The 22,524-nt window shown below is 44.4% G+C and overlaps 1 protein-coding gene across 1 annotated transcript in view; it reads left to right on the top strand.

Moving 5' to 3' along the window:
* RASGEF1C (RasGEF domain family member 1C) overlaps window positions 1-22,524 on the top strand; it is a 124,875-nt gene that overhangs the window by 89,967 nt on the left and 12,384 nt on the right. The window contains exons 7-10 of the mRNA XM_032777919.2: window positions 13,162-13,257; window positions 15,593-15,695; window positions 15,796-15,875; window positions 17,310-17,405. Of these exons, the coding sequence (XP_032633810.1) occupies window positions 13,162-13,257; window positions 15,593-15,695; window positions 15,796-15,875; window positions 17,310-17,405 (375 nt within the window). The remainder of the gene's footprint in view (window positions 1-13,161; window positions 13,258-15,592; window positions 15,696-15,795; window positions 15,876-17,309; window positions 17,406-22,524) is intronic.

The raw sequence follows: 22,524 nt of genomic DNA, 5'->3' as shown, positions 1-22,524 counted from the left end.
CATCCTTCATATTCATAAAGGAGCTTTGGTGTCAGAACTCCACGAACAGTAAAAGTAATCAATGTAAAAGATTCTGCAAAAATATTTAATCACAAAAGAGCCCAATTGTACTCAGAAGTGTCTTAAGAGACTTTTTCTTAATGGAAAATTACTGCCAGGGCTTTCGATTACTGGGGAAATGATTCTGTTACCAGCATAGGCAAAAATTGAGCTAGTTAAACCAGATTCAAAATCATATGAAAGTTCTCTTCTGACCTTGATAACTCTTAGAACTCTCCTGACTCCAAGGAAGTTTTGTCAATGCAGGGAAGATAATTTTTAGTCTATCAAATTTTATGCAAGATATTTAGCAACTTCTGTCAACAAGTCTCTGCCAGGATTTAATGACAGCGCAATGCTAAAGCCCCATTTTAATCTACAACTGGAACTGAGTCAGGGGATCTGTGTATTGCATGGCTTTTCCCAAGCAATTACAACACTGTGAAAAGTTGGAACATCGATGGAATCTGACTCTATCCTGCAAACAAGTTAAAACACTAAACTGCCCCTTACTTGGGTATAGTTTTAGTCCCATGCTGGCCCAGCAGAAAATTTAAAAGGATAAACCTATGTGGTGTGTAATCATGTCTGTCTATCTGCCTGTCTGTCTCCTCGCTCTCTGGGTATTAGGTTACAGGGATTGCCTGTAATAGTTGGGGTTATAGGGCAGATTGCCTGCAATAGCAGAGGTCTGCACTCAGTGACCCAGGAGGTCCCTTCCAGTGCTATGTCCTGTGTTCCTATGCACAAGGGCAGATTAGGGTTTTGTGGGGCCCTGGACCAGAGCAAGTTGGGCCCCCTCCCTACCCCTTCCACCTGCAGTCCCCCTGGTGCTCCTGCCAGGGAAATGGGGTCGGGTCACGGGGGCTTCCCCCGCCCCCTCTGCCCAGCACTCCTGCCAGGGAGCAAGGTCGGGGCATGGAGGCTAGTCCTGTTCACTGGCAGAAGTGATAGGAAGGCAGATGGAACGGAGCAATCCCCAGTGCCCCAACCACGCCCCCTTGCTCGAGTGTAGGGCGAGCACAGCAATGCAAGTCCCTGCACCCCAACCCCGCACCCTGGCTGGAGTGCTAGGTGAGCAGAGCAGGTCAGGGTGTGGGGCCGCCCATTTTTCCAGGGCCACCCCAATTGGCTCTGGCCCACTGGCTGATCCGCCACTGCCTATGCATGTCCCAACCTGAGGCCACGTCTACACTACGGGATAATATCGAATTAGCTAAAATCGGTTTCTTAAAACTGATATTATAAAGTCGAGTGTGCGCGTCCACACTAGGCACGTTAATTCGATGGTGTGCGTCCATGGTCCAAGGCTAGCGTGGATCGGTGCACTGTGGGTAGCCGTTCCATAGCTAACCATAGTTCCAGTCCCCCCCCCCTGGAATTCTGGGCTGAGAAGCCCAGTGGCTCTGATGGGGCAGAAATCAATTGTCGGTGGGTGGTTCCTGGTTACAGCCTCACCCCTCCTTTGTGAAAAGCAGCAAGACGAACCATTTCGCGCCTCTTTCCCTGGGTGAACTGAGAACTGCAATTAAATGTACTCATTAGTAAGCTACAGAGGAATTGCCGATCACTACACAAAAGCAATGTAGGTACCCCTTTCACTGAGCACCACTTGAAAAATGTTGTATGAGATCAAGCAGAAGGCAATGTGCTTTTGCCACATAAGTTATTAAATTGATGAGGAAGAAGCGGCTGACGAACTCAGAAAGCGCGCTAGCTTCTGCGAAGCGGGAGCACACCAAGCATATCGGAAGTTTGCATGTTGCATTACCTCTGAGTAACAGACATACTCTGGATTGAACAGACTACAAAGTACCGCCATAGTGAAAGCGATAAGAAAGGACCTGCGAAGGCTTTCTTATGCTGAGACGGCATTAGCCTGTCGGGTACCGACGAGAGCAGTTAGAGGACAGGGGATAACACCATTGCCAGAATTGCTCGCCCAACAAGCGTGCGCGGAGCTCTACCTGTTCGATATCCTAGGTTCTGGAGTCTAGTACTTCGGCGATGGATGGCCTTTAGTCACAGGAGAAATAGCTTTCACCACGTGGAACCGCGTCCACTACCTAGTGGTAAATCGGGGGACCGGCACATCAACTATGAAAGAGCCAGAGAGGAGGAGCGAGGAGAGTGGACCGGAGGAAAACACAAACAGCTCACGACCTATCGGAGAGAATAGTAGCAGGGCCATCCTCATCACCCAAAGAAGAAAACCGATTTTGCAGTGAGCTGGATCTTTGCGGTATCCGGCGGATCTTAGCATAATTCACCAGATGCGTCACTGCATAGAGAGCAATTATGTTCTTCAAGTCAGTTCAAGAGTAAGAGTCATACTATTCCTGTAGCAACTTGGCTGAGAGCCATGCTTTCTCCACACTTTTCACGGCATTTCCACAATAATAACAGATATTTACTTTTACAGCGATAATCTCATTTTATTTAACTTTGAATGTATAGAAAACAGTCGCCCTCACATCAGAGGAGAATGATGAGAGAGCGGAATAGTATGGAGGGGTCAAGAATAAGACATCTATCTTTTATATGACAGAAAGGCGATTAGCTACAAACAGCTCTTAGACAGACTATACATTACCCACACAAAGCGCAGGTCAACACACATATCAAAATATACAAAGAAAATATCCTTAAATCTTAAGGCACCACTTTTCATACTTGCCCTAGCGAATACGTCCATTGATATATGCCAATCGAATAGACAGAGTTTGCATCATCTTTGACGGAGGGTATGGGGCGAAACGAGATCAATGTTTATTGAGCCAATACAAGTTTACCAAGAAAACCATACAATCGTCAGCCTATATACCAATGCTGCTTAACACAAACGGGCATGATCAAAGCTTCTTGTTTATCTTGTGTACCACAGAAGTCATCAGCCTTGTGTACTCTACCTTTTGCTGTGCGAGACTCTCTGAGCAATGTTAGTGAATCACCGGAACCCTTTCTAAGAACGGAGTGTGAGCAACTAAGAACCTCCTAAGCGCGAGGCATAATGCATCACTAATATGATAACCAACCACCCTTAAAAACACCTCACCATCATTCACAATACTACGGGTGTGAGCACCTATGCAAAATAGCACAATGGACTTTTAGCATGAATAAAGTAACAGCATTAAAACCTACTGAGCAAGGACAATATATAAGTCAACAGATTATGCGAAGATTCGCGATAAAATTGATCAGACACGTATAATCAGAGGAGCGGAGCAGGCGTGATAAGACGACAAGAGATCGGGTTTGCGACCAACACTCCATGAGGTCTGGAGCGGGATGACCTATGGAAGTGGCTTCATGAGAGTCTCAGCTCTCATACAACGCACCTAGCCAAGCTAAGCATATGCGATCTATTTATAATCGGCTGACACAGAAAGGGAATTACTAGCAGAGACCTGATAAGGAGACAACAGTGTGTGAGCGCGCAGACACACGCGGATGCTTGACAAAATGCATGCGTGTTGAGCTTGCTCCGCGGGTGATGCGCAACCTAATTCACTCATGAATTGCCGGATGGCGCATGAAGCCAGGTATCAGCAGCAGCACTGGCATACTACGTCGAGCACAGATGAGCAGCGTTTGGTTTACAATAGCATATAACAAAAGTGAGAAGAAACAAGATAAGGCAGGGATGGAGTATAAGACATTGAAAGACACATCCACGCCTGGTTAGTATAGAAGGCTGCGCAGTGGACTGAAGACATGTTTCACTTGTATGACTGCCACAGAAATAGAGCAGAGCCGCTAAGGCCAAATACATCTCTCTGCAGATATGACGATGTCGGCGACGTCCTTCATGTCTATGTGTGCGACTCTACACAAATCTCTTTGATGAAGAGAGGAGTTCACAGGCCGGAAGCTATTATAGATGCACAGTTGGTGAACTATGGGATTGGCTGAGAAGGCGCAACTCTATCCCTAATGGCAAAACTTGGAGTACATATAGAAGCAGCTAACATTCCAGTGAGAGCCTAATGTGAAGAATAAGGTTTTTAAAGGATTTTAAAGAGGAGACTGTACATCATTCACACAAGGTTCGAGTAAGCATTAAAAACATGCAGCGACGGAGCGAACGCACTGAAATCGATGCATCTTCACGCACGGGCCAAGGGTACGCCGTCGTGGAATCTGCCTGTGATGCTCTGTTTCCACCTGCGTCGATGAACCCTCCCACCCTTGATTGACTTCATCCCTGATGCCAAGACCCATGCACTTGACCCTTGCACGTATTACCAGCTTGCTTGAGGAAACCCTAGAGATCAGTATTGTTTAAAAATCAGGTATTATTCTTATGTAAGAAGTCCATCTCCGCTCAGCAGCAACTCACCCTCCGTATTGGATGTAATTCTTTTTATAATAAAAGAATTAATATGAGAAAGAAGGTCAGAGATATACGCACAGGTCTCACCAACTGGCCATGTGACATAGCTGGGAGATGATTAATGTAGAGACAAGAGAGAAAGCCAATTAGAGCATACATGTTCCAATCAATCGTACACGACAGCCGTATGACCTTGGTATCGTGCCAAGAAGGGGTTGAGGAGATCGTGCGTATTCTCCGTGCAGATAGTCCTACCACTCACCTTACACAATAGAAAGTCACAAACGAGACCAAATTGAAAAAATAAAACTCTTGTAAGGTGAGAGGAATCCAATCCCGTGGAAATGTGTCCAGTGCCCCAAGAATCGATATGTAAAACCAAGCCAGGAACAAATACAGTCAAATTTTAACTAATAATTCAAAATTAAATCTCCAAACTAAATTCGTTCTACCACGATTACCTTTTGCACAGGAAGTAAACAGAAAAAATCGATTTGACTGTAATTGGTAAGGAGTAGCCACAAAACCTTCTAAAAGAAAATAATGAACAGGATACCTTAAAAATTCTTATATAAATATATTTCAGATATGAGCGCACACTAATTTATCTACAAGTAACTCTATAGTTTAACCTTATATGATTAATGTATCATACCAGTCACACACTGACACATGCAATGAGAATAATATAATATTCGTATGTTGGCAATGTTTTAAGTTGGGATACATTTCTTAATGGAACAATATAAACTTCAAGTTAAGCTTGTCTTAAAGAAATAACACATGACCATCCTTCCCCTTCAGAGGGGGCAATGCGAAATTTGGGACTGGTATGTACACACTAGTTTTGAGTGGGATAGTTTTGGATTATTATTTAGCCACACAACGAAGGCATGCATAAATTAGACTAAATCTTTGATACACAATGGACCAATTTGACAGTGCACTGCCAAATCATGTTTAGCAAATGGGCGTCTCTACACTCTAGTGAGTGGAGATGAGCAGATACCTGGGCAAACGTCTTTAGAGTGAGTGGTTGCGTACTAAAGGCTATGCAGTGCCACCTAATGTTCAACTGTAGGAGTCTCGACCTGACTCGACACTACGTCTAGAACATCCTACCATCAGCTCCCTTTGCGTGGATGGAGTATCGAGAGTTTGTCAGCAGATTGCAATGCCAAAGTCCAACAGCAGTAGCACAAAGCAAGCAAAATGCTCACTAGCGCATAAGATCCCCAGACGCTGCCTCCCTCAACACCTCTTGCTAACTTCCCCGAATACGTGAGTGTTTCGCGCGAGCTATCCTCAATGCCGTAATTTCGACGATTTGTTGTTGCGTGGCGAGCTGCTTTCTTAAGTGTGTTAGTAACTAGAAAAACTTCCTCTACAATCTATATAGATGAATAGAGCCTCACAGCATGAGTGAAGATTGAATCAATTGCGTTTTCTCACATGTTAGTTTTTCTTCGAGATTCTGAGAACAAGTGTTTATGCACTATGAGCGATAGTTGCTTCATATCCGTCTAATTTCCATGCCTACTTATCATGGACATAGTATTTTTGCACAGAGGAAGCGCGTCATGGAGAGGGACCCTGAGCCACTAAGCTGCGAGGGACACTGCTATGAGGGCGAGATTGGACATGAGGAGTATGGCCAGAGTAAAATATGAGATCTGATCAAGTAGAGAAAGTAGTGAGCACATTTTTATACGATTAAATGATTACAAGGTACAAGAATATCATGAGAAGACACAACTCGTACTGCGTCATTGGCGACAAGTCGGAGAAGAACACCTATGCGAGTCCTCTCCACACTTTACAATAGCACATCTTGAGCTTCCCTTATCGCTACGGAAGCAGAAGGCGGAATTTGCGATATCAGCGGCAAGCTAATTCGAGAATGCCCCTAGGGCGTCTCGAGGTGCGCGCCCCAGATTCAGCAACAAGCACTCACAGAGCCCAGGCAACCAAATGATAAAGCCACTACCACTATTGTCGGCCACAAAAGCCACGCTTAGGCAAAAATAGTCATTCTCACTAGTTGATGTCTTTCTTCGGCAGCGTTATCAAAAGCATCCACGTATCTCTATGAGTGTATATTTTTGCGCTCCATTAAAGCCAGGAATATTCTCCTAAGGAATAACACCTCGCAACATCTCTGCCCCTATTTCACTCTGCGCCTACGCCCCACACTATAACGCGCATGGCGCTATCATGTAAGATCACTGAATGGATCGTGGCTGGTACGCATGGGAAGATTCTGCATCGCTAAACCATGAGAACTCAGGCTATCATTCCCTCACTCCCCGCCAGCTTGGCTAACGAGCAAGGAAAGGATAAGCGGCTAGCACTCCAGTAGAAAATTGCATGTCGGCCCTAATAAAGTCCTAGCAAATTTCAACCAGGTTAACAATGAATGATATAATCTCTCCTGAGAAATACCACCTGCAGGATGCAAACATAGTACTGGAAATGCCACGGCACCTTGGGCCATACGCGGCTGTGCTTGTGAAGCTATGATTCCGAATACTTGCTACAATCATGGCGTGAAAAGTGTCTCATTACAATGTGGGACCAAATAGGGCTCTGCCAGAAATGTTCTCAGCTTTTTGAATACTCCAAGGCATCATAGTATATTTACAAGTACACTCACAGAGGTCGGCTTCATGGCTTCACTGTCTGGGTTGTGCTTGGGAGTGCTGACGGTATCTGGGGGTCACAAAATCCTGACTTTGGGCTAACGGAGTGCTGTGTGCTGCTCAGCAAGCTCTTCCTCCTTTGCCTTCTCTCCTCATTTCCCCACATACCGCAGAATCTCTCAGCCACGTGATATTAAACCCCGACCTATGATCCACGGCCAGGGGTGGGTACTGGTTGCGCAGCCCCCTAAATGCATGCAGCTCAGCTAGAAGCGGCATGTTTTCGCCCTGACCCAGACCTTCCGTTTGCTTCTGCGTGTTTCTGGTATGCCTGTCTGAGCTCCTTAACTTTTACTCTGCCCTGCACTGAGTCCCTGCTGTGCCTTTTCCCGTCATAGACTTTGAAATTCTTTCAAAATATTTTTCATTTCGTCTTTCGAATGGAGTTCTGTTAGCACTGAATCCTCTCCCCATATAGCGATCAGATCCAGTATCCTCTGTGCGGTCCAGGCTGGTGCTCTTTCTCGATTCTCAGGAGACTGCATGTTTACCTGTGCTGATGAGCTCTGCGTGGTCACCTGTGCTGATCAGAGCTCCACGCTGGCAATCAGAAATGAATTCAAAAGTTCGCGGCGTCTTTCTGTTTACCGTGGCCAGTCCTACAGTTCCTCAGAGTTCTGATTGCTGTCCAGAGCGGTCAGTGGTGCACTGTGGGATACCTCCCGGAGGCCAATAACGTCGATTTCCGTCCACACTAACACTATTCCGAAGTAGCAATATCGATTTTAGCACTACTTCTCTCATCGGGGAGGAGTACAGAAATCGATTTAAAGAGCCCTTTATATCGATATAAAGGGCGTTGTAGTGTGAACGGGTACAGCGTTAAATCGATTTAATGCTCTTTAAATTGATTTAAACGCGTATTGTAGACCAAGCCTGAAGAAGAGCATATCAACACCAAAAAAATGACACAGGCAGTTTCACGAGGCCCTCAACTTCCATTGACTTCAGTGAGAGTTGAGGATGCTCAGCACCTTGCAGGATCAGGCTCTTAGGACTGGGCTGGCTAAAGCCCAGATCTTTTATTTTAAAGACTGCAGTTTGTTTATATGTTCTCTGTTCCAGTGGCAATGGCCTTTGCCTTACCCAGCTGAGCTGTGGCAGCCCCTTGTCACCCCTTTATGGATTGGAGGGACCAGTATATACTTAGAAGAATGGGGGAAGAGTTGTTCCTACTTAGATCAGAACTGAATTTGGCCTGGTAGCTCTCCAAGTATCGCTCTCAGAGCTGGAGCGAGCTTTTCAGTCTTGAAGCCAGTGGCTGCTGTTGACTAACTCTATCCTGTGGCCATTCTGTGTGCCACACTCCCATTGAATCAATGGGAACTTCAAGAGTAGATCAGTTGCCGTATTTGCCCCTCACTAAAGTTTTTCCTATAGGTACAGTGTAGGGGGCTGGGGGTTTTCAAAGGTGACTAAAGGAGTTACGTGCAAGTTCCATTGAAAGGTGATGCAATTTCAGCACCTAAGGCCTGACCTACAATTAAAAGTTAGGTTAACAAAGTGACATCAGTCAGGGGCATGAAAACCCCCAGACCAACAAAGCTGTGCTGACCTAACCCCTACTATAGATGCAACTATGTCAACAGAAGAATGTTCCATCAATGTAGCTACCATTGTGTGGGGAGGTGTGTTCCTGCACCTACAGAAAACCCTACCATCAGTGGAATGTCATCTGCATTATGGGGTTCTGTTGGTATAGCAATGGCGAGGTAAATATGTCAGTAAGTCTCCATGGTGTAGACGTACCCTTAATTCAGTGGTTCTCAACCAGGGGTTTGTGTACTCTCGGGGTACACAGAGGTCTTCCAGCGGGTACATCAACGCATCTAGATATTTGCTTATTTTTATAACAGGATACATAAAAAGCACTAGTGAAGCCAGTACAACCTAAAATTTTATACAGACAACGACTTGTTTATGCTGCTCTGTATACTATAGGCTGAAATACAAGTACAATATTTACATTCCAGTTGATTTATTTTATAATTATATGATAAAAATGAGAGAGACAGCAATTTTTCAGTAATACTGTGCTGTGACACTTTTGTATTATGTCTGATTTGTAAGCAAGTCGTTTTTAAGTGAGATGAAATTTGGGGTACACAAGACAAACCAGACTCCTGAAAGGGGTACAGTAGTCAGGGCAGAGGTTCTCAATCTTTCCAAACCCCTGAAGGCATCACTGAAAATCCCAGTCGAAGTTCAGCACCCACCCCACACCAGTGCACCGTGATTGGCATTTCTGTATTGTTCAGAATAGGATAGGCAAAAAATAAAAAAGGTCTATGATGTAAAGAAACTAACTGTGATGAGATTTCAACTACCTGATAAGAACTTGACCTAGAGAGACATAACTGAAAATGGACAGGTGCAAGTAATAATTCAGGTTACTAAGTAAAATTGAAAAGAGAAAGGGATGAAATGAGGACACTGAATTTCAGCGGAGTGAGTTGTGGAAGAATGGGGGGGAAACGTGGCAATGAGTGAAATTTGAATTGGATGAAGCAACAGCGGGAAAGAAGACTGAGGGGAAAGAGGAAATGTTCGGCGATAGATTAATGTATGCCCAAAGGCTTTGCATGTCATCTAGCATTAAATATAGCTGGAGTTTAAAACAAAAAGCCAATGTGGAGGAACATGAAATGCAAAGAGTAATTAAAGATAAGAAGCAAATGCAAAGAAACATCAGGTGCAGAGGACAGATTACAGAATGAAATGTGAAAAAAGTGCAGATAATGGCCTGGTGGAGAATCCAAATGATTTGTATCAATAGGCTGAGATAATTTGCAAGAGATTTTTTCAAGATAAATACAAAGGGAATAAACAGCTGTTGGTTATACATATTCTTTAAACGTTGATCCACTCATTGAGATATTGTTGTGTAACAGCCCCAGTCTTTGCTGCAGTGCATAATACCAGAGTGAGAAAAGAGTGCATACAGCCTTACGTTGCACTGAAGTATTGACTGGGTTGAAGGAAATGTCTTCACCCAATGGATAAGGGTCTAGAGAATAAGACGACAACTGCCTGAAGAGTTGCACATGTAAGCTGACACTACCAAATTATGAGCTCAGTCTCAGTAGTGCTGAATTTACACTCAGCATGGCTGAGGAGAGGAGATGGGGTAGAAAAGATGGCTCTAAGCCACTTTGCTTCTCTCTTGAGCCTGGGTTGAGCTGAGGCCCTAGGTGAAATTTAGAACAGCCTAAATCAGAGATGGGGAAAACCATGGCCCGTGGGCCCCATCTGGCCCGCAGGACTGTCCTGCCCGGCCCCCGAACTCCTGCCCTGGGAGGCTACCCCCCAGCCCCAACTCTGCTGTCCCCCCTCCCCCACAGCCTCAGCTCGCTCGCTCCACCATCGGTACAATGTTCTGAGCGGTGGGGATGTGAGTTCTTGGGGCAGTGCAGCTGCAGAGCCCAGTCTGACCTGCTGCTCTGTGCTGCATGGTGGTGATGGCGGCCGCATGGCCTAGCTGTAGCGCTGCCAGCCACTGGTGCTCCAGCAGTGCAGTAAGGGGGCAGGGAGCAGGGTGGGGTTGGATAGAGGGCAGGGGAATTTGGGGTGGGGGTCGGGGTGGTTGAGGTGCCCAGGGGGGGAACTGGGTTAAATGGGGGCAGGGGTCCCAGGTGGGGCATCAGGAATGAGAGGAGGGGTTGGATGGGACGGCAGGAGGAATTCAGGGGATAAGGAGAAGGAGTGGTTGGATGGCGCAGGGGTCCAGGGGCAGGGATGTGTCAGGAATGAGAGGAGGGGTTGGATGGGGCAGTGGGAGACTGGGGACGGTCAGGGGACAGAGGTCCCAGAGGGGCCGTCAGGGAACAGGAGGTTGTAGGGGGGGACAGATAGGAGGTGGGGGCCGGGCCATGACCCCCCCCAACCGGCCCTCGACCCCCTCCCCTAACTGGCCCTCCATACAATTTACGAAACCCGATTCAGCCCTCAGGCCAAAAAGTTTGCCCGCCCCTGGCCTAAGGGCTGCTGTGTATTATACTAGCTGTGTAGGATCTGGCAGTGCCCTGTGCACTGTGTCCTGCCCTTTGCTGTCTCCTACACGGAGTGAGAGAAAAGCAGGCTTTAGAGCCCTGATTGGAGACCTTCCCTTAAGGGAGCTTTGGTTGGAGCCCTAAAACCTTTCTCTGCCTCTGTTTCCTTATCTGCTAATTGAGGATAATATTTAATGTACCTATCTCACAGGGGCTTTGTGAGGCTTAATGAATGTTTATTAAGTGCTTTGATATCTGCAGCTAGAAGAGGTTCTAGAAGTGCTAGATATTATTATTTATAAAGCTTAGATAAAGAAAAAATTCTACTAAAATCTTTGTGTCTGGTAGATTTCTAATCAGTTGTACCAACTGGTTCTTATGCACTGGCACCAAGCCGTCTTGTGCTGCAAACTCTGAAGGGAGGGAAGCCTTCATCTACACCAAAAACTGGTTTTGTTTACATCTTTTTTGAATGAATGAAAACATTTTTATTAGCGGTAAAGTTTTGCAAAAGTGAGCTTTAAACAAAAACTTCAAGCTACCTAGGATACCTGATATCGTACCTCTGATCCCAAAAGTGAGAGTGCTCACGGAGTTTCTTAACAAAAGGCCCAATTTTCCAGAAGCACCCAAAGAGATTTATTAATATATGGGAAAAGAATTGCCAGCAGGAATAACAAAAGCAATGACTGTAAACAATTTTGTAAAAGCAAAAAAGCTGCTTATTCTTGGGGCACCTTTAATAGATTCTGTTTGTTTCATTTCTTTTATTAGTTGGTATTTATATTCTACTTTTAAAACAAATAGAAATGTCAGCCCTGCAAAGAATTTCCCTGAAGTATAGCAAAGTGATTTCTATTTCTAAACTCTTCTACATCCAAAATCATAGATTAGGATTTTCTATTTTTGAATCACCTTGGGCATTATATTACCCCCTCTTCCTGTGAAGACTCCTTGCTCAACTTTGACATTTGCTTAACTTTACATACTGCGAGTAATCCTAGTGCCTTCAACAGATCCCTCTGCATGCATCAAGATTTGCTTGCCATAGATAAGCACTGTCTGTTGACTTTCTTACTCATATTTGCTTAAGACTGTGTTGGGGTGGGAAATTATCCTCTTTAATAAAATAAAAAATCAGTATCCACTGATACCCTCTAGTGGCTGCTAATAGATATACAGATAAATCAGAGATCTGTAGAGAGATGCGAGTCCTAGAAAGGAAATTCCCAGAATTTATTATGGCTGGGTTTTCTAAGACTTGAATTTTCCAAATCTCAGGGACAGATCCTCAGCTGGTGTAAACTGTCTTCGCTCCACTGAAAACAACAAATCCATTGAAGTCAGTGGAGCTAGGATGGCTTACTCTAGCTAAGGATGTGTCCCCATGCCTAAAGAGACTGTACTCTGAAAAATAAGGAATTATTCCTCTTGTAATACCTTTTGCTGATTGTTTCCCTTGGATCCAAGTGTCCTGTTTCAAGGCAACCTACAAAACAGAACCAGGTCAGCTGAGAAGACATTTCAAACAGACAAGAGAATAAGAGAAAGAAATAAACACTTTTTTTTCCCAAAAAGAGACGAGCCATGACTGTCTTTTTTCTCTTAAACAAATTAGAGAGTCTTTTTGTCCAGGAAAAGGCTGTGGGCAATTACATTTGCTGAGCTGTGGGAAGTCATGGAGTCAAAGGAACAAACTGAATGTGTTCTGGAATGTTGTGCTTGTCTTATTTATATCGATGTTGCTCTTTAAATACTGCAGCACCATGGCTGTTAATATTTCAGTGAACAAGGATCAACATAAATTGCATTGGGGAGCGTTCGTTGCAAGCAAAATGGGATGGGTCGTCATACATTTATTTGATTTGTATAAAGCAACAATCTCAGCTAAACCCCATAGATCTGCCAAAACCTACCCACCCACTGACTTTCTGAACTCCATCCTTAATGCATAAACCAACGTGTGCATGTGTGTGTGAGAGATTTGTTTCAAAACAGTGGCAACAATCATTCCCTTTGTGTAGCATATATCTTAACAAACAAGAACTCTAAGTAAAATACAGTTAGGTCATTCAGTGCTTTTCTATTTTTTCTCCAGTCTTGTTTCAATGAGCAAAAAAAGACTAGTAACCTTGAGGCCTATGTGAAATGGTTCAATAGACTCTGCTATCTTGTGGCAACAGAAATTTGCATGGTAAGTGAAAATGTGTGGCAGTGTTTCATCACATGCCTGATGTGCCAGTCTGAGATGGTACATTAATAAGCAATCCCAGGGATATATTTTTCATGACCCAGCTAAGTTGTTCACATATGTTTTAATAATGTGCTCACAGAAACACCTGGGTAAATTACAAACATATAGTAAAACAGAGCTGGGGCGGGAAAGAGGGAGGTGGGAAAGGAGGAAATCTGTTGATGCAATGAGTAAAAAAAACCCACTCTGTTGAAGCTGTGAGTGTGTAGCAGGTGTGGAGTTGTAGAATGATGAACTCTGCAAGAGAAATAATCTGAATGATGCCATGAGAGTCTATTTTTTTTTACTCCCTTGAAAAGATTCCAGTGGAGAATGAAAAGCAGAAAAACCTTTGTCTTCTGTCTTCTGAATGCTTTTCTGAATGCTGAATGCGTCTAAACCCAAATGAGCCTGCTCCAATCTTCCATTCACCGAGAAGAGACAAAAACTGCCACAACCTTCTTTCTGCATTACCCGCTCCTCTTGTCTTCTCCCCCTCAAAATTCCTTTCCTCCTTCTCCCTGTCACTTGACCTCACTCGCCTCCACTCTGACCCCTTCACCTTAACCCCTCTGTCTTTTCTGGCTTATTCCCTGGACAATCTGAGCATGTTCTGGTGTTCCCCAGGCTCAAAAAATGCCCCCTTGACTCCATCCTGTCACTAAAGCTACTGCCCCATCTCCCTTCACCCTTTCATCTCTACACTCATTGCACATGCTGTCTACATCTGTCGCCTTGAGTCCTCTCCTCTGGCTGCATCCTGGATCTCTGCTGATCTGACTCAGCCCTCTCCACTCTCCTGCATCTGCTCTTGCCATGGTCTCCAGTGTCGTCCTCTTGGCCAGATCTCATATGTCTTTTACACCATCTGCATCTTTTTTGACCTCTTTTCTGCCTTTGAATCTGTAAATCAGAGTTCCCTTCCTGCAATCTTGGCCTGCCTTGGCTTTTGTGATCCTGTCTTGGTTCTCCTCCTCCCTCTCTGGCTGTCCCTGCTGCATCTCTTTTGCTGTATCTCTTTGGCTCACCACCTCATTCTCCATGAAAATCTCACCAGAATCTCTCCTAGGACCTTTCCTCTTCCGTCTCAGTGCTCTGTCTCTGGACAATCTCATCTCAGTGCAAAACTGAAGAGGAGCTGAATGACAATGGCCATCAGCACCACAGCTCAAAGTTATCGTTGTGTCATTGTTTGGACCTTTCACATGGTTCTTTGATACACTGCCTATGACTGCACACGTAATCTATATTTAATGCTTATTTAAAGTATTTTTATTATCAATATTTAATTTGGATTCTGTAAATGACACGAATGTTTTATCTGTTTTAAAAATGTGGAGGATGCGTCGTTGAGGGAAGGGGAAGGGAACGCGGAACCTTTCACTCCCCGTTGACAGATTGAGTCGTTGGTGACTCAACATTGTTACCATCTGCTGACAGTTTTGTGACCTACTTGAAAATAATATGGTGATCTCAATCTAGTTACCACTAGACATGGGTCTCTAAACCCACAACTACCATCCAAATTAACTCGGATTGGCATGCTTGTGAAAAGTCTCAATAGAAAAGCCAAACTGAATGACCTGTGGACTCTTGTCTCATCCTTGGATGTAGTTCTTCCAAGTCAGGGCTGAGGCAAGTGCTCAGATACTGTGGTGATGAGTGTGATATGAAACCTAGACAAACAAGAGGAAAAACAGATAGAAAGAAATTAGCAGGCAGATATTGGGGTAGCTTGCACTGTTCTCATCAGTGCTATATCATCTGTGGATCACTCCCCACTGCTGTTACTTTTACATCAGCAGTAAATTTACCTTCAGGACAGGCGAAAGAGTTTTTAAATACATTATGAGACAAAGCTTCCATAGGATGAAGGTGCGGTTGTTGTATAGAGATGAAATCCTGGCCTCACTGAAGTCAATGGTGAAACTCCCATAGATTTCAGTGGGGCCAGGTGTCTGTTAATATTTTTACTTGGTAGCTTTAGAGCTATTTGGACAGTTTATCTCTGTAGTCAGTAGTCTCTAGAGGCTGACTTTCTGCTTCAGTAGCAGGTCAATGATTGAATGAGCCGTTAAAGGGTTTTGGCTCCATGAAAGCTTTGATTCAGGAGACTGTCGGTCACAAATGTCATTAGTCAATCAAACTGCTGTACAAAATTAGGCAATAGCTGGGCTTTTTTAAAAAACTCAGCTGACAGAGCTATAAATTTAGGATTTTCCTAGGGCACCAAGGCCTGTCATTGCCTACAATTTTCCATGTGCTTGTTGCGACTATTTATTTATTTAATCTGCAGCCTGCGAAAAAGAAACAGCGAGCACAAGTCATAGAATTCTTCATTGATGTTGCCCGAGAGTGCTTTAACATAGGGAATTTTAATTCACTGATGGCAATCATATGTAAGTAGATGCTTCAGAATAGAATTTTTCTGTTTGGCATAATGGCTGTAAAAAGTGCATCTGACTCCTAACTGTTTCCCTCTTTCTTATTTCCTCCTAGCTGGAATGAACATGAGCCCCGTCTCCAGGTTAAAGAAGACCTGGTCAAAAGTGAAAACAGCCAAATTTTTTATTCTCGAGGTAAAAAAAATAAGCTTAATTATTTGTATTAATCAAACATATTCAGGTGCACAATACTAAGCAGAGCAGTGGTTCTCAACCAGCGGTCCGAGGCCCCCCTGGGGGGCCGCCAACCAGAACCAGTGTTAGACTTGCATGGGGCTGAATCTTGAGCCTCAATACCTGAGGCTAATGTGTGGTCCATGAGCAACTTAGCTTCACAGTACCCCCTGTGGCATGGGGCCCAGGGCAGTTGCCCTGCTTGCTGCCCCTTAATGCTGGCCCTGGCTTTTATATGCAGAAAACCAGTTACTGTGGCACAGGTGGGCCATGGAGTTTGGTGGGGCCTCAGAAAGAAGAAGGTTGAGAACCTCTGAAGGAAAGGATCTTCATAGACTAGGGTTCAAAATCTCTCTGGAGAGGCACGTGTGAGCAGAAATGTACCAACAGAAGGTGTAAAACAACTATCTCATGCAGAGAGCAGCTGTAGCACCTGAATTCTACCTCCACTCACCAAGGCAGAGTAGGGTGGCATGAATGGAATGTGCCAAAAAGTGGCTGTAATCAGCATGAACTCCTCTGTAAAGGATCATTCATGAGCCTGTTCCTGCTCTCAGTGAAATCAGTGGCAAAACTCCCACTGCACGATAGTGCCATAGTGCTCTGTGTATGGCACCCAAGTGAACCATTCCACCTCAGAGGTGGCGAAAGCAAAGCACGTGGGGACACAGCTTTTGTGGGGGGCTGTTACAGTGTTATATGGAGATGTGCCAGCACATTACTGCAGGGGATTCACCCTGATGCCAGCCAGATTTAGCCTGATATAAAAGGTGCATAATTTTGCGCCACCTATTCAGGCATTTGTCCTTTTTTTCCCATTGGGAAGCAAGAATTTGGCCTGATATCTCTGTATAATATGTATAGTGATGCTGTGATTAGCTTCCCTATATATGCCAACTTGTTTAAATAAAATTTTGCTGATTTTAATATAAAAATCAAAGATAGAAACAACCACAATCTATACATGTAGGTATCTAGCTGTTTCCATGGCCAGCACTTAAAGGGAATTAGGTAGAATTATGTATCTCCTGAGGATATAGGTGTGGCCTCTGCCCAGACCTTTGGAACAACCAAAGGAGAGACTATCTTTAGGTTTTATGCTGAGCCCCTACCAAATGTACTGACTGGATTTGGGGAGTTCATTCAGTGCTAGCTGAGCTCTCCCACACTGCCACATTATGATGATCTCTATTAATCTAAAATCACATCTGGATGCCTTGGTAAATAAGCATTAAGCCAGATAAATGTGACAAGAAAATGACGATGACTTGTCCATCCCTAGACTGTACATGTTCAGATCTCCATTACTGCAACTTGGTTTTAAATTCTGACAAGAAAAAAGAATCCAAGTCCTTTCTGATCAAATACACTGCAATTGTCTCATTTTGCACCTAGCATCAGATGGACCCTACTGGTAATTTTTATAACTACAGAACTGCATTGCGAGGGGCTGCCCACCGATCCCTCACTGCACACAGCAACAGGGAGAAGGTAGGTCTGTCCTCGTCTTGTGGTCTTGTTTATTTCTGAATGAGTGGGGGATGATTAAAGCTGGTGGTGAATCACTGGAATTTGCTGTGTGCACTTAGGGTGAACCCCACCATCGCCACCAGCACAAGTCTTATGCACCACTTAAATCCCACTTCAGACCTCTAAATAGTACTTAAATCTGCAGTGGTTCATAGGTCTTTTGCTGCCCCTCCTGCCTGATCATTACATACATCTCCACATCCCTTGAAAATTCATTTTAGGGCTTGTCTGCAGAGGGAAACTGACCAGCTTTGAAGAGGCATTAACTATTCCAGAATAAAGGGTTCATGTGGGGGAGTTATACCTGTGCAGCTACAGTGCAATAGTTATTCTGCTCTAGCTAGGTGACCCTCTCTTGCTCAAAGCACTGTAGGCAAGTCTGACACTTACAGCAAACCTGGGGCCTAATTCTACCCTCAGATACCCAGATTTAACTCAGTGGCTCCCACTGCACACTGAGTGAGAGCTACCCCCTGGTATCTAAGAGCAGATTTCTTGTGCTGAAAGAAAAGGATGGAAGGTTTCCCAAATTTTAAATCCAACTGAATCAAAAGAGAATCCCGCCGAGTTTTTAATGCTCAATGTGCATTTGCCAGAGGAGGATACATTTGAATAGCACATTCCTTGTCTGTGAGTGAATGAAACTTGAAGATAATTAAATATGAGTGCATTGTGATTTCAGAATTAATTTCTTCTGATCACCTCTTTTCAGCTATGATTATATCTGTTATGATTATATCTGTTATGAGCTGTTATGAGTGTTATGAGCTCCATTGTATTTCTTCTGGTTTTCTTTGTTTTTCTCCATTCACTCTAATTTTTATTTTGTTAAAACAGTTTTTTTTAAAAATGATGTGACAGCACATTGTTATAAATAGAGAGCAACTCTCTGGGTGCAGCGAAGCAGATGCTGCATTCATAAGCATAATGTGAAACTGAATATTCATTGCTAGAAGAACTGGGCTAGATTCTGATCTCACATCTGTGCAAATCTGATGTAACTGCAGTGAAGCCAGTGGAGTCACACAAGGTTTACCCCGAAATGAGGTCGGAATCTGGTCCACGGGCTGCCATTGTTGCAAGGGAAATATGCAGAGTTCTGAAAAGCAATACCCTGCTGTGGGATGAGCTGATGAATTGAATATTAATGAAGAGTAGAGAAATTCCTTGAACAAACTCACACATGCTTCATCTAGAACCTGACATTTTGAGAAGCTTATGCAATCTGTTCCTCTGGTGACAATCATATATATTCAAGCCTGCTGCTTCATTACTTTACCTTAATTCCTGTGGAAGTTCTCTGCCACATCCCTATCTATGCCTAGTTAAGACCAAGTGCCCCGAGGTTAGTAGATTGATAGGAATCTATTTTACTTGAGAGAAAACACCCACCATCTATTTTCTTTGTGCACATAACGTATTAGCCTAAGAAAATGTTTATGCATAAGGCTCAGTGGCTCATCATTGCTGGGTATATCATTGCTGGTCAAGGTATTCTGTTGTATTGTCATTGGATAAAATTCAGCAGAATGTGATCACAGCCCGTGGGAAGTGTTCCAGGGTTTTCTGTCAGTCTTTTAGCAAAGCTCACCTCTTGGAACCACAGAAACCTAGTTGTTTTCAAACTGGACTATGTTTATAATGTTTTTTCCCAACCACTTGGAGAATAAGTATGTTTACTGCTATAGGCTGCGTATAGAACCTCTGTTTGGGAGCAGTGGGCAAAATATGATACATTCTGGAGGGCGCTAGATAAACAACGTCAATAGCCAAAGTGTTCCTAGATAAATAGGTCCAGGCATCAGGCACAGAGAGGTTTTGAGGAGGGTTTAAAAAGGAAAGGTTTATGAATTTTGATGGACAGTTTGTCTGAATAGCGGATGGCATGGGAAAAAGCGCAAAGGAGCCTGAGGGACAAGTGGACAAGAGAGTGGCGTCACTGAGAGAGAGAAGATGGGGAGTTGACAGTTTGATACGTTAGTAGGTTTGATAGACAATGTGGGGCTCACTGGTGAAGAGTCTTAAAGGCAAAGCAACAGAGATTGATGCATTGGAGGAGAAGCCAGTGGAAGGATTCAAAGAGAAGAGTGATGTCTGCTCTGACCACGTCACCTGGGGTTGGACAGGATGAGCTGAGTCTACATACAAGCCAATCTTCAATAATCCTCTTTTTTCCCCCTTTTATTGTCACCAATTCCTACATTATCCACTGTATCTTATTTGCCTTCTTTATACAAATGGGCTCATTGCCTTGTCCAGGATGTCATCCTACCTAGACACCTTTACATTGGATTAGTTGTCTAAAAAGCATTAATTCTGGGAATGATTTAACAAACAATAAAATCCCTACAATCTGGACTTCAAGTTATGTGATCTGTTGAGTTTGGGATTTAGTTTGTTGCCTTTTTCTTTGCTGAATGTCAAGTGATGAACGAAAGGGTGACACTAAATCAAAGGGGTAGATTTTCAGAGCTAAGCATTTGAGATGAATAACTTAGAACCTTAATTGAATGCCTGATTTGAGTTGCAGATACTCAGGATGTCTGAGCAGGCACATGGGCTGCACACGTTCAAGTGCACACTTGATATCCCGTGCATTCCAAAAGAGCGCTGGCAAAAAGCAGAAATGGGCCACAAAGAACATGATGTAGGACAGCAGCTGCTATTGACGGGCCTGGCCACTAATTTTTTTCTGTTGCAGCTTTGAAAATGTGAGGCAAAATCCTGTCCTTGCTAACCTGCCCTGTGGAAACAGCAATAGCAGCTGAGCAGGAGGTCTAGGGCACATTCAGATCATATCCCAGTTAGCCAGTCCTCCAGCTAGCTTGCTAGGGAACGTTAGATTGGAGCACTGCCCAGCTACGGTATGAATGTGGCTGCCTCCTGCACCCTTGTAACACAGAGGCACAAGTTTGCAAGATGAGGCAAGATCTGGGCTGTGCTTACTGTTTTTCCAGGTCATCGTGCTCTCCGTGTTGTGCATACCAAAGATTCATAGATTCTTATTCATAGATTCTAGGACTGGAAGGACCTCAAGAGGTCATCAAGTCCAGTCCCCTGCCCTCAGGGCAGGACCAAATACTGTCTAGGCCATCCCTGATAGACATTTATCTAACTTACTCTTAAATATCTCTAGAGATGGAAATTCCACAACCTCCCTAGGCAATTTATTCCAGTGTTTAACCATCCTGACAGTTAGAAACTTTTTCCTGATGTCCAACACACACACACACACCACACACCGCCCATTCTTCTGTCAACGTAACCACGAAATCGGATACGAGGCAAAAGTAACTAAAGTTTTCTCCGCCTCCTGCATGACACCCACTTATCTTAATACCTGAAAACATGCTATCAGTCCCCTAGTCGTCTTCTCTTTTCCAAAAACTTAATAAACCCAATGCTTTCAGCCTTCCTTGCCATAGGTCAGTCTCAAACGCTTAACACACATCATATCGGTTGCTTCTCTCTCTGGACCCTCTCCAATTTCTCCACATCTTTCTTGAACAAGCGGGCCCAGAACTGGACAACTACTCCAGTTAGGTCCTAACCAGCAGCAGAGTAGAGCGAGAGATGGACTTTTGTGCTTGCTCAACTAATGCGGCACCCGTTATTGCATCTCCAGATCAACGTCTTGTTTGTTTTTGCAAACAGCATCACAACTGTGAAAAAATAAATACGGCACTGTGAAAGGGATTAACTGAACACACACGGCCTTTCTGGGATAATCAACCCCTGCATTCGTGCCTGGTTTGGGCGGGATTTCTAATTCTGGCATTTTCACAACGATTTGTTCTGCTTGGTGAGAACAGGCACGGGATGGCTCTACTAAGTGCAGCGGGTCGGCAACCTTCCCAGATGTGAACCGACTTATAAGGCGCCGTCTACACTGCGACTAAAATCGGTTTTAATGCCGATATACTACAACGTCCTCGATTTAACGCTGTATCCGTTCACACGACGTCGTCATGAAATATCGAGTAAACGGCTCCTTATAAATCTGATCGCTTTGCGGAACTCCTCCCAAACCGAGCAGGATAGCGCTAAATGCAATAAATGATAACTCGATAGGTTCGGTGGACGAAATTCGAGCGTATGGCCCCGGCGCATCCCAAGGCAGCACTGACCGCGTCTGGACCGAAAGCAGTCGAAACTCGGATGCAGCTGGCAGGTAAACAGGAAAACACCCGCGCCACTTTTGAAATACATTTCCTGCTTGCGCCAGCGGTTGAGCTCTGATCAGCACGGCTGCGATGCAGGTTTGGAAATCGAAAAAGAGCTCCAGCAATACACCGTACGGGAGATACTATTGGTCCGATCTGCTGTATGGGAGACAAATCGTTGATCAGCTCGTTACAAGAACACAAAATGGCAAGCGATTGAATCACAAAAACCCCGATACACCGCCTGTGTGACAAGCGTAACGGGAGCAGAGACTTCCAAATGACGCTCAGACAGGGAGGGAGGGGGTACTGAGAGGACACACAGTACCACAGATTCCACAGCAGTCCTATCGTAAAATATCATCTGGTAGCCCAATGTTGTGAGTTCAAACACAAAGTGGTCGGCGGTTCACGACAGCTCCGTCATATGTCCCCCCACCACCAACGTGAAAAAAAAGGGAAAGAATTGCTTGTGCATGGCGTGCTCAATCACTCCGCGACAAAGGCGCGCAAAGGAGGTGTGCCCGCCTCACAAAGGGAGGGTGAGGCCTGTAACCACAGCACCACCCCGGGGTCAGTGTTTTCTGCCCCCACGGCACGGTTGCTGTCAACACGCGAATGGAACTATGAATAGCTAGGAAGCATACCCAACAGTGCACCGCTCCTGAAATCGATGTAGCTTTGACCATGACGCAAACAATCGATTTCGGGATCCCACTGTGGACGCGCTAAACCGATTTTATTAGATCTGTTTTGTAATATCGGTTTAAGCTAATTCGAAATAATCGTGCAGTGTAGACGTACCCTTAATTTATTCACTCTAATTTAAGGTTTCGCATGCCAGTAATACATTTATTTTAATATTTTTAGAAGGTCTCTTTCTATAAGTCTGTAATATATAACTAAAATATTGTATG

Source organism: Chelonoidis abingdonii, chromosome 7 (assembly GCF_003597395.2).
Source record: "Chelonoidis abingdonii isolate Lonesome George chromosome 7, CheloAbing_2.0, whole genome shotgun sequence".
Taxonomy (NCBI): domain Eukaryota; kingdom Metazoa; phylum Chordata; order Testudines; family Testudinidae; genus Chelonoidis; species Chelonoidis abingdonii.
Note: the sequence above shows the minus strand (reverse complement) of the source record. Positions and strands in the feature narration are given on the sequence as shown.